We start from the raw sequence: 12,309 nt of genomic DNA, 5'->3' as shown, positions 1-12,309 counted from the left end.
GCACCAGCACTCCTGTGTATTTCAGCCCATGCTAAGGTACAAAATGCTTTTTTCCACAGCCAGTGCTGTGTCAGCGCTAAGGGTTACTGTGACGTAGCAACTTGAAGATGATGAATGAATACATTTGAAGAGGGAATGTTTGAAAATAATTCTATAGAACTCCATTTGGTATTGGGACTGTTGTCTAAACCATAACTTAAACTACTTTATGCAGTTAGGTAATAGTCTCATCTCAGATAACAAAAGGAAGAAGCAGAGACAGAAGGAGAAGGAGAGGTCTGTGAGAATCCACAGTCAGGCGGAAAGAGTGTAGGCAGAAGATGCAGGGAATACCTTCTCCCTGGAAGGTGCTGGGCTGGTAGCTCCAGAATCCCAAGGCCAGACCACAAGGGTGAAACCCCAGCAAGGGAGAGAGAATTAGAATCTGCAAGAATCTCAGAAAAACAGGTCTGAATGTCTTTTTATGGGGCAAAACCATGGGAACCAACCTTTCCTTGCTGCAGTCAATATGAAGGACTCGACTTTAGAGATTTAACCAGATCTTGACTCAGTAGGATTGGCTTCAAAACCTCTCATCCAATCGTATGGGTGTTCAGTGCCCCTTCTCCCATAAGCTCCATTTACAATGTCCCTCCCTTTCCCAAAAAGATCCCAGGGCCTCTGGCTTGCTTCTCAGGGAAAGTATTCTTAGAAGATCCCTGAAGACCCAGCTCTGTTCTGAATTACAGAGAGCCTACAGGTACCTTTGTGCTGAATGTTTTGGGGAAAGCTGTTGACAGACAGAGGAAAAGGTTAGATGTAGCAGGGTCTGTGGGCCCCTGGTGGGAAAGGCCTTCTTTAGAAATGCCTTTGATTTGCCCCTCTTCAGCCTTGTCTTCAACCATTTACCCCTTTACCAGTGTCCACTGTGGTTCTGGGCTCCCCTGCTCTTCCCGCAGTGAATGCCTTTTCCTTTCTGCTCAGGGGTTGTTCTGAGACAGAGGGGGAGGAATGGAGGATTTTGGAGCAGTGCCTCTTATGCTATCAGGCTTCAGCTTTTAGAATCTTGGAAAGACTCCACCTGGGAAAGAGTTCCAGAGAAAACAAACTTCAGATCCCGGCTCATATGGGAAAGGGCTCATGTTCACAAAGGCAGCTTTGGGGACCTTGGCAGAGACTTAGGCGGGCTTGGCCCTGGTCTTTAATGGATCCGACACGGATCTTTCCAGGGCCCACGAATGCTGCATGGTCTCCAAAGGAGATTTCACCCTCAGAAGCTACAATGATATCTCTTTATAGAAGTTGTAGTCTTCAGGTCTTCAGTGAGCCAACAGCTTTTGTTTTTCCAGTCGTTTATGCCCTAACAATGGCAAAGAAGATTTTAAGGAATGAAACACCACCACCTCCTCTCATCTCCTCATCATCCCCGCCTTGTCACATTGCTTTCCTCTTGAAAATTAGCTGAATTTTTTGATGAGATATTAGGAGCCAGAAAGAGGGTCTTGGGTCCAGGATTATCTCCCAAGTCAGAAGAAACATCCGTCCTGGCCCAGGAATAACACTCTGAATGGCAATGATGGACACAATTTTGAGACATTCTGGTCCAAGAAGGAAAATGGGGGGCAAATATGTTAGGAAAAGTGCAGGACAGAGTTCATGGTGATGGTGAATCTTTCTTCTCTGACTCTAACTTGTGCCATTTCTATAATGCCAGGGTGAGATTCTTAGGATCTAGATTTTATGTGTAAAATAAACCAGCTGCCCCTACAGGCACAGCAGAGTGGGTACAGGAGCTGAGAACACCTGGATTTCTGTTTCTGGCATTGTGCACTTAAGAAAAATACTTTCCCATGTTTTTTGCACTTGGGGTTTAATACTGACCATTAATTCCCCCATGTCTGCCTCTTCTGCCAGGGGTCTTTTCAAACATAGACAATCATGGGATATTAAACTTGAAGGACAATAGAGATCATCTAGTCCCATCAACTCACTATATATATGAGGAACCTGAGGTCCAGAGTGGGGAAGTGTCTTACCCAAGGTCACATGGTGAGTTACCTCCTTTGACGTCTTTGTATGCAGTAAAGACCCCTCCCCTAACCAATTTTGGTTCTTAAGACCTTAAGACTCATCAAGCCTCCATATATTTCGTGGACCGAGGTATGACTAGGTGCCCAGCACGGGATTTGGTACTGAAAAAATCCCTTAAGTTAAAGGAGTGTCTTCCGGAGGAGGAAGCTTCATAGGGCCTAGGTAAGGTCTATGGGAGAAGCAAGAGAGGACCATGGCCTGGAAAGAAACAGTGGTGTCACAAACTTTCTCAGCAGGCTGCCCAGACCAATGGCCTTCCTTCCCTTTTCCTTCATACCCAAGAGAACCTTTATCTGGGGTCAGGGCAGGGATGCTATCTCAGAAACGTCTCACCTTGAAACTGAGCCTCCCTCCAAACATGATGTCACAGGCAAGGAAGGTTTCCTCTATCTTCACAAATCTGACCCCACCTCCTTCAGAGGAAGGGGTCCCAGCACCCCAAATGACTCAATACTGTTTTGTCCATAGCATGTCCTGGGCAGGAGGAGAGGAAAGTCTCAATGCAATCAAATTTTGTTTCAATTTTTTCCCATCATATTCCCAATGTCTAGAGGCCCCTTATGACCTTTGCATTCCTGAGCATGGCTTCCATAAAAAGATAGGCTTACTCTGTGCACATATTCACACACATATACACATTCAAACACACACATATGTGCACACACACATATTCGCACAAACACACATGCAAACACACACATGGAACACACACACATACACATGCAAACACACGTGTACACATGCAAACACACACAAACACATCCACATGAAAACACACAGGCGTACACATGCAAACACACACATCCACATACAGATGCACACAAACACACAAATACACATGCAAACACACATGCAAACAAATACACACATGCAAACACACGCGTGTACACATGCAAACACACACACATGCAAATGCACACACACACTATTTACAGACACTTTTTCAATCTGTAGTTGATTGAGCAACATCTTTCCAGAGATTTTATTAGGAACGCCCGCTTTTCAGGACATCCTAACTAAGTCCATGGCTGTATGGCCAGAAAGGAAATGAGCTGTCATGGAAGTCCTCCTTGCTCGAGGCAGCACATGGCTTGGGGGCCACCAGTGTTACTCCTCCGGGGTATTTTCCTCCCCTGTAAGATTTGGAAAGATGACAAGGCTCAGAGATCAGCCGTTACTCTCTAAACCTTCCACAGACCTGTGGTGTGAGGTGAAAATGTCAATGAGAAAGAGCTTGTAGGCTTGGGAGTATAGCATCCCCACCTCCTGGTGTGGTCAGAAGTGGTCTATGTAATTTTAGCTCCTAGAATTAGAAATGCCCCTCTGGTATCCTTAAAGGACGTCAGTTCTGGGAAAGCATAGCCTTCTCCTCCCATCCCTTAGCCCCTTAGTGACCCTACAGTGCATACCCCTTCTCTGACACACCCCGCAGCTCATCGTCAGGGGCTCCTCCTTTCAGAAAGACGCTTATAGACTGAGACCCACTTAGATGAGACCTCTCCTCCTCTTCCATGACAATCCAAGGCCAAGCCCCCAAAGGTTTTGCTCCCTTCCCTCACTCGGTTCAGTGGAGGCTGCAGCAAAATGGAGTGTTTCCAGTTTCTCTGACCATGCAGGGTTTTAAGTTAATCCCCCCTTCCTATCCTTCCCTTTTGCTGACAGTTCTTCCCCTTTCAATCTCCCTCTCTATATCCCCTCCTAGTTTTGATCTTCTTTGGGGGTTTTGGTTTTTACTTTATTTTGCTTTTTTCTGTTTTTTTTTTCTTTTTGTTTTTTATAGGTTTCAGAGAAATTATGTTGAATCCAATAAGCCTTCCCGGACATTCCAAGCCTCTTAACCATGGCATCTATGTTGAGGATGTCAATGTTTATTTCAGCAAAGGACGTCATGGCTTTTAAAAACTCCTTTTAAGCCTCCTTGTTTTGATGTCACCTTGGTAGGCTGGGCCCTCTGAGAGGTTGGAAGCTCTAGGCGTTTTTCTCTTTGGATCCAGGGATGCTAAGTAGAAACTGCATGAGCCACCAGTGCCCCGGCACCCTTTAACACCACCAGATGGGTGTTTTCCCCCATCCACCACTGGCAGGGTTGCCCCTTCCCTCCAATCATCACTGTGCTCCTTTTTTCCTGGCCTACGAGGCAGCTCCTGCCACTATCTTTAGAGCCAATAAAGAGAATTAAAAACCTGTGCACCAGGAGCATCTTTTAAATACACTAGCCATTCTCTTGCTTTACAAAAACAACCTAACCATCACAAGAAAGCCTGATGAAGTCCAGCCGTGCTCCAGCCTCACTTTCCCTGCTTGGAAGCGTGGGGTCTCCCTGGCTCTCCCAGGATACCATGCGGTCCTCTTAGTGACCTCGTCGCCCTGCAACCTCCAGTGGGGAAGAGTCACAGAGAGCACCTAAGCAGAGGTGGAGACAGCACGGTAAGAGGAGGGGGAGCCAGGCTCAAGTATTGGCACCAAGTTAGGTCTCAGAGGAAAGAATGGAAACCAATCACTTTTTATTTTTATTTTCGGTGGAAAAATCATCCTTTTTTGGGACATACTTGCCCCCTACTTCCTCTTCTCTCTGGAACGGCTCACAATGAGTGCGATATTAGAAAACTCCTTGCAGAGGAGAGTTTCTCCAGGCTCTTCCTGGGCCCTTAGATCTGCAGTTCCGACAAGCTTTGGCTGCAGGAGGTTTTACCCATGAACTGGCCATCCTACTAGGACCACAAGGGACCAAGGGAATCAGGGACAAAGGCCCTTCCTGATAGCCCATGATCCCGGGATTGGCTCTCTTCCCCTACTTCCACTTATTCTTGACTCTGAGAACTTTTGGAACCCAATGGAATCAGCATTTCAAGGTCAAGATGAACTGAAGGGGAAGAGAAGTAAAACTTGGCCTCCTCCAGCCCCTCTCATGGCACCAATGGAAGTGTCCTCCTGTTCTCTGGTCAATATGTGTGTTTACTTTGCTTGCTTTGACTCATGCCTTACTCCATGGCCACCCTCTCCCAAAGAGGGGGCTCGCTTCCCCCATTTTCAACTTGATCCACTGAGGAGAGGGAAGGGGGTGACTTTCCCTTCTTCAGTAGGAAAGGCACATTTGTAGGGCCTGAAACTCTCCCGTATTTGCTGACTCATTGGTGGAGTAGACTTCTGGCTCCCAGCTCCACTGGCCCATGGGGCCTCCATTGTGTGAAGTCAGCATAGGCTGCCCACCTAATGGTGGAGAGCATGAAACTGGGAGCATCCGGTGGGGGGCTTGTGGGGGAAAAAGGTGGTTGTTTTAACCCACCATTGTTTTGGGGTGGTGTTGCACACTAGTAGAGAATAGAGTCTATGCCTTTGGCAAATTTAACTGGGAGTTTGGATTCCCATTTTACTTCTTGGGTCCTGTGGATGGTGGTTCTTCATGTCAGGATCCCAGCCCGATTCTGCAAATGCCTCCATGGGGTTTAAAAACATGAGGCTTTCCAAGTTCTTGCCCAGTATCTGGGGCAGCCTCCAGAGTATCACCTGGGAGTTCAGGTTCTCTCCAGGGCTCCAGGTGTGTGTTTATCTCGCCCCCTCCAGCTCTCCTCATCCTGCTCCCCATTGCTCCATGTCAGGCTGTTCCCCATTATGCCCTGCTGATGCTTTGGGTCCAGGGCCTCCTCCCAAGTGTGGCTTTAAGGAGTAAGCTTGAGGATGAAGTTTTTTAATTATTGTAAATCATTACCTCATTTCCAGCCTCCCAGGCTCCATCCATCCCAGCATCTTTTATTCTGCCATTTTCCTCACCTTGTGCTATGACAATGGGGCGTTGTGTTTCCACAGAGACTTATAGGAGTGTTCAGTGTATAGTTTCTTAATAAACACTTTATTTTCTAATGAAATGACTGAATCAGACCTCTTATTTGGAAATTTTGCAAAAACATTCAAAATACAGAAATTCCAGGTTACCTGCATTTTTTCCTGTTTTCCTGTTACTCTTTTAAAGAAGTTTCTTAGTTAAGTTCTATGTTTACAAAGGTGTTCACAATCTGTTCCATTGGTTGCTTTCATTGAGAGTCTTCCAGATAGGTTAGGCTCATACAGTAAAGTGCTTTTTCATCGTATTGAGAAAGAATTAGAGGCTCAGAGAAGTTGAATGGTTCACCCAGGGTCACACAGTGTGAGAGGTGAAAGCAAGATTCAAACCTGACTTCTACAGACACTACTTCTACAGACACTACTCAGGCCACTGAGACCCTCACTCCTTTGGTAGCTAGGGAATGTTCTGTTGTCTGAGCAGCCAAGGCTCACAGAAATCTTCTCTTGAGAGCTGATATATGGGGGTCTGGGAGTGGGGTTGGGGATCCTTTATCTTTGGTGCACCAGCGAAGCCAGTGGGGCTGTCCCTGGGATGGAGTGGTTTTGTATGTTCCCTGTGGATATCGGGAAAGTGACCCTGCCCAAGGAAAGATGGGGCTTTGGGCGTACAGGTCATTCAGAGACACACTCCCTTTCATGCACACACACCCACACACACACTCAGGTGAGCCACACTCTCATGGCAAGTTTCATGTGGGCTGCCAGGAGGGAGAGGCCAAAGAGTAAAATGCTTAGATGAACTGGCACATCTGTGCACCCTTGGACCCTGGCACTGACACAGCTAGAAGAGTTGAAATGCTCCCTGTAACTTGCCCTCTTCCTTTCAGGAGGAGAGGACACCGTGAGGCCCTGTATGCAGGAGAGATGGAGCAAGAGTGGAGAATGCGGGCTGGGAAAGGGCTCCTGGGCGGATCCGATTGCTTCACTGGGCCCCAGTAATCCTTGATGGAGCTCAGTCATTGAGGAAGTAGAGATGAGACAAGTAAAGTAACGTGGAAGAGCTCATGTTCCAGTTTGACAGGAAGTTGATCAGGCTAGGTTGGTGCTTTTCTATATACCCTCAGTTGCTTTATCTTCTATTTAAGTCTAGTTTGGTTTGAGACCCCCTCATGCCAAATGGAAGCTCCTGCTCTCTAGAGTGGCCTGGGTGAGGGGTGGACCAAGCTCTGCATTTATCTCTTCTTAAGGGTTCCAGGGAGAAAGAGTTGGAACAGAGACGCCTGAAGGGTTGGGGCTGTCCTGGGGACCATGAGGAGATGCACTGGTTCAAGGAGAACTTTCATTTTTAATATGGGAGAGATTTGAGCTTTGTTTTGTTCTGATGCCTGGAGCCTATCAGTGTATGGGAGAAGAGATAATAGATAAAAATGGCCCCTGAGAATATGGAAAGGAAAAGTATCTACAGCTCAGGAGGAGGGGCTAGCATTGGCCTGGTGGAGGGAGTGCTCTTCCCATAGAGCAGGAGGCAAAAAGAGGAAAGGAGGCGGAATGTCTTTTCAAGGTGATAGGGCAAGGAAGGGAGGGAGTTCTTATCTGGTGGCTTCCATTTTGCCTATAAAGAATGAGGCAAGGCCTTGTGCTGCTAGTGAGAAGACCCAAGGAGAGTTGGAACATCTGAATTGACAGAGGAAGAAACTATGGATGACTATGGGGATCTATGGAAAGGTTGCTGGGCAGAATGAGGAACCAGCTGCGATTGGAGTCTAGGCCTCTGTTTTCCATGTTTTACTGCTAGGTGTTGAAGTCTCATGGCATTTACCCCAGGGTTGGTGCCTCTAGGGAAATCAGAGCTGGTATAGGGCACATGCAGAGAGCTGAACGCAGCCCAGAAAGATGCCAGTTTGGACTGGCCTCAGTTTAGGATGGCTCAGGGAACCAGCCCGTCCTGCAGCTCCCTGACCTCCTGCATTCAAATGTCACCAACAGGATTTCACAGTAGCTTTCTCAGACCTTAAGCTTACATTTTGGTCCTGCGGGATTTTGCTGCACGGATTGACAGCTGACTCAGTTCATGAACCCAGGGTGCTTGCCAGGTGCTCTCTGGATCTTCATTCTAGAGAGGGGGTTGACAGGTGCTGGTTCTGAAGCTTAGAGAATGAGAAACTCAACTGTACCAATAAGATCTTGTAGAACAAGGTAAAATTCTATCTAACACATTCCAGGGACATTCCCTGGAGAGGCTGGACTCTTTTACTAGCATTACATGACCAGGTCCTGGAACTGATTGCCAAGCTCCCAAGAATGGGTTTACTGTGGGGCATTAATAGTAATAATTCTATGTATCTTATGAAGCACTTACTCAGAACCAGTCACATTTTACCCACAAGGAAGCTAAAGCTCAGAAAGATTGAATAACTAGCTCAGGTTTTCACAGCTTGAAACTGGCAGAACCAGGACTGACAGGGGGCCTGCCTGACACCTCAAAATGCTTTTGGCCACTCTGCTGCCCCCTAAAGTTGCACATCTTCTGCTCCTGGAAGGCTATGATTGTGGAACACCCCCTAGGTGCTCCCCTCCAACCCCACTCCACTCCTAAGACAGAGAAGTCTTTCAGGGGTCTTCAGGGATGAGCACCATCCCTGACTTCCTTCTGGAACTTTTGGGACAGGGTGATTTTAAAGACTAGAAAAGAACATCTGCAACGTTCTTTCCTCTCATTGTAGCCTTTAGTGACTTGGGGGTGTATGAAAGCACGGTTGGGCTTAGATCTGAGATTAATCACATGTCTTACAGTTGGTGAGATTCCCAAGCAATAATGGCCTCTTTGATATTGGGGAGGACTTGTTGGATGAGACCAACCTGATCCTTAGGATAGCAGTTAGGCTGCCCAGGTCTGGGCAAGGGTGAGAAGCTTCAGATAGGAAGGTGGTAGAAGAAAGGATGAGACCAACCTGATCCTTAGGATAGCAGTTAGGCTGCCCAGGTCTGGACAAGGGTGAGAAGCTTCAGATAGGAAGGTGGTAGAAGAAAGGATGAGACCAACCTGATCCTTAGGATAGCAGGTTAGGCTGCCCAGGTCTGGGCAAGGGTAAGCAGCTTCAGACAGGAAGGTAGTAGAAGAAAGGGCCTTGTCTGACTACCCACTGTCACTTAACCTTTCTTCAACCCACCTCAAAGACCTCCTGATATGTCCAAGCTCAGCCATGCAATGCTCACCCTAAAAAGACCAAACACGAATCAGGCTCAATTTGGAAGTCAAGAATCTGACCTTTAGCCACCTCTGTCTGTTCTTTTGTGTGGGAATCCCTTTCTGCAGCCAAGCTCCCAGCAGCTGAATCCTCACCTCCACCTCCCCAGCCACAGGTGTGACCGCAGCACAGCACTGGGCTGTGACACATCCCCTGGCTCGTCCCAGTTCCCTCAGGTCAAGCCCAGGCATGAGCAAAGGATCAAGCATCTCAGATACAATGGTGAGGCAGCAAGGGAGGGTTGGATGCCACGGGAAAGCTCAGGAGCGGGCAGATCAATGCAGGACGACTTCATTGTTGTGTAGCTTTCTGCACGGAGCCAGACATGGATTAGGCAAAGAGCCGGAGCCTTTGTTCCTTCAGGGTTTACTGACTCCTGTGCTCTGGCTAGACTCGCACATTGCTGCCAGCATGACTCTGAAAGTAAGAGCAAAATGAAGGTGGCAGGGAGGGAGAGACAGGGAGGGGGAGAGGGCGATGCTGGCTGCTTGGAGTCTTCTCTGTGAAGGGCCAGAGAAAATTCTTAAGCGTGACAGCGGAGACGGGAGGAAGGTGGAGAACAATGGGGAGTCTGGCTTCCATCTGGACTGTCCAGCAAAGGCCTGGAGCTCTCCTCCTCCTCTCTCCCAGCTCTCCCCCACCCAACACATTGCCAATCTTTAATGCTGGCTGATGTGGGCGAAGCTGCTTGCAGCCTCCAGATTCCTTGGATAGCTCTGGTTCTGTATTTTGCCTTTAGAAATCCTACTGTTACCACCCCCTGTACTTCCCACCTCCCAAGAAAACCTCAGCCTAGATCTGACAATATATTTCCAGAGCTAAATAAGAATCCTTCTTCAACCCTACGTGAACCCAAAAGTGAGTTGAAGGAGACATGCTGGCAAGAGATAAGTCCCTTGTCTGCTTTTTTGGGTGGTTCTGAAATTCCATCAGGATTCTGAGGCCCTCTTGGGTAGGACTTTTGTTCCAATTTCTCCTACTCAGTGGATAAAACTTCCATAGGGTGACCCCAGTTTCCCTTGAAATTAAATCTTGATGAGGGAAGAGATTTCTGTACGGGTGATAAGGTCTAATACCCCTCTGCGTTTTTGCTCCTTCTCATTTTGGCACATTTTCCTTCTATCACAAAATATCTGGGTGTTTGTGCCTGAGAGAGCTAGATCTTCTCTCCTCATTATGCTTGACTTCTGGATGGGTGTGAATGCATTGCTCAAATGTTCTGTATGCCCCTGGGCCAGGATGGTGAGGATTGACAAAAACGAGGGGAACAAGAAGATATCAGAGGCAAACCTTTGACTGGGGCATGCTCTGCTTTGAGAGAAGGGAACAAGAAAGACAGGAGCACTTCTGAGGAGCACAGATCCCACAGGGACGTAGAAGGTACTGATGGCTCAGATTTGGTGTCAAAGGCCTCCAGCCCAGGTCTGTGTGGGTTGTATCTGGGAAGGAACTTGGAACACTGGGGTAGAGCAGAAAGGCAGGGTTGCAAGTTACCCAGAGAACTAACTGAGCTGTAGAGAAATCTTAGCTGAAGGCTCTGGTGGGACTTTCAAACCAAGATACATGAACCTTCCACATGGGATGAGATGGGCACCTGGCCTTCTCAGGATCATGGTATTTTCTCATGACCCTCTGCCAAAAGGATCCTCTCAAAGCCTCTGTTAAATAGATGAACCTGACTTTGATTTACCTATGGGTGGAGACTGGGGCCTTTGGCATAAGTCAAGAAGAATGGAGCTTGGCTTTTCTGAGAGCCAAAACCCTCAAGCAGTTCTCACTTGACACCCTAAAAGTAATGTCAGGTAATGTCTGAGTTCGGAGGGGTGGTCAAAATCCCCTGCTCAGCTATGGAGAGGCTTTGCAGAGCAAGGAGTGAGGCTGCCCAAAAGCATCATTTCAGAATGGCAGTCCCTGACTTTTGCCTTCTTCCAAGTTTGAGGGACAGAACATCATGTCATCTCAGAAAACACTACCAAATCTGGCTTTGGTAAGTAATGCCGGAAGCCTTGGTGGATTGCAATGATGACCAGCTTGTCTTCATGGCTGTCTTTGCCTCAGTTTCTGCCACCTGTGTGCTGTTACCATGGCAGCACAATGAAGCCTAGCTCTGCCTTTGGAGACCTCACTGGAGCAAGTGGCCTATTTCCCTGAAAAAGATACATTCTCCCCTCCCTTGCCCTCAAGTTCGTTCTGCAGTGAGAAGGACAAGGACTTAGCCTTGATAAAGGGGAAAGTGACTTCACTGCTGTCTAATATGGCCTGATGATGCCTCTGTTACAGAGTTCTGATAGACCGCTTACTTTCTCACTCCAGAGTTCACACTATCTTCAGTCTGTTTGGGACCTCTTAATGTCGTTTAAAAATCACATTGTGGTATTCTTTACTCTGCAAGGCTTGCAATAGCCTTTGGCCAAAATTCATGAAATCCTGACCTTCAAAAATACACTTCTCATAAAAAGAGAGGGTGTGGAGCTGTGGGGAGCACATGTGCTCTTCCAGGGATGGGGCAGGTCTACAGAACCTGTGACATGGTCCTTAGCAGCTGCACAGGCCTAGGGAAATATTTACCTCTCACAGCTAGGTTCTCGAGCATGTCGGGAGCTCATGACATGGAGGGTCCTCTAGTTTTAAGCTGAAAGGGTTTAGCCTCTGTGACACATGGGACCCCTGCACCTACAAAGGCTAATTTCCAGTCTTTCTCAGCACTGGGTCAGACAAGCAGTCTCCAAGCTCTGCCCTCTTGCTGCCAAAGTCAAGGCAAGGGTGACAGAAGGAACATTCCAGAGTACTGGCTAGATACTAACTAAATCTAGCCTATTAATTATATTCTGTCAGAACCTCTGGATGCTCTTGCTGTTAATTCTGAAAGAAAATTCACTTGGCAGAGAACATGAGAGTAAATCTCAAACAACTTCTGTCAAGACTGCTAGTCCCTGACAGCTCACCCTGGCCAGGAGGGCACAGCCAGGATCTGTGACGCTCTCTGGTTGCCCCCATCCGGGGACCATAGCTCCTCACTGAGGCCTTTTGCTTCAGAGGGAGCCAGATATAGAGCTGGCCAGGGAGAACTTGAGTCTGTTCCCTCCCACTGTCAGTGGGCAGCAGGGAGGCACCACCAATATAGAACATATTCTGAGAATGTCCTTCTTGGGAGAATTTAAATTCTAAGTTCATGTCTAAATGACTCACAGAATCTTTCAATCTTTAT

The 12,309-nt window shown here is 47.6% G+C and overlaps 1 protein-coding gene across 6 annotated transcripts in view; it reads left to right on the top strand.

Moving 5' to 3' along the window:
• Nucleotides 1-12,309, top strand: part of NTRK3 (neurotrophic receptor tyrosine kinase 3) — a 382,386-nt gene that overhangs the window by 274,972 nt on the left and 95,105 nt on the right. The window contains exons 13-14 of one of the 6 annotated variants that reach the window (XM_030814964.1): nucleotides 1,894-2,028; nucleotides 3,851-5,936. The exons of 4 other annotated variants lie outside the window; for them this stretch is intronic. In XM_030814964.1, the coding sequence (XP_030670824.1) occupies nucleotides 1,894-2,028; nucleotides 3,851-3,969 (254 nt within the window). In that variant the 3' untranslated portion in view covers nucleotides 3,970-5,936. Of the gene's footprint in view, nucleotides 1-1,893; nucleotides 2,029-3,850; nucleotides 5,937-12,309 lie in introns of those variants that run through there. One more of the 6 variants, XM_030814965.1, reaches the window with a different exon arrangement.

The sequence above is a fragment of the Nomascus leucogenys genome, chromosome 6 (genome assembly GCF_006542625.1).
Source record: "Nomascus leucogenys isolate Asia chromosome 6, Asia_NLE_v1, whole genome shotgun sequence".
Lineage (NCBI taxonomy): Eukaryota > Metazoa > Chordata > Mammalia > Primates > Hylobatidae > Nomascus > Nomascus leucogenys.
This window is presented reverse-complemented; position numbering and strand designations above follow the sequence as displayed.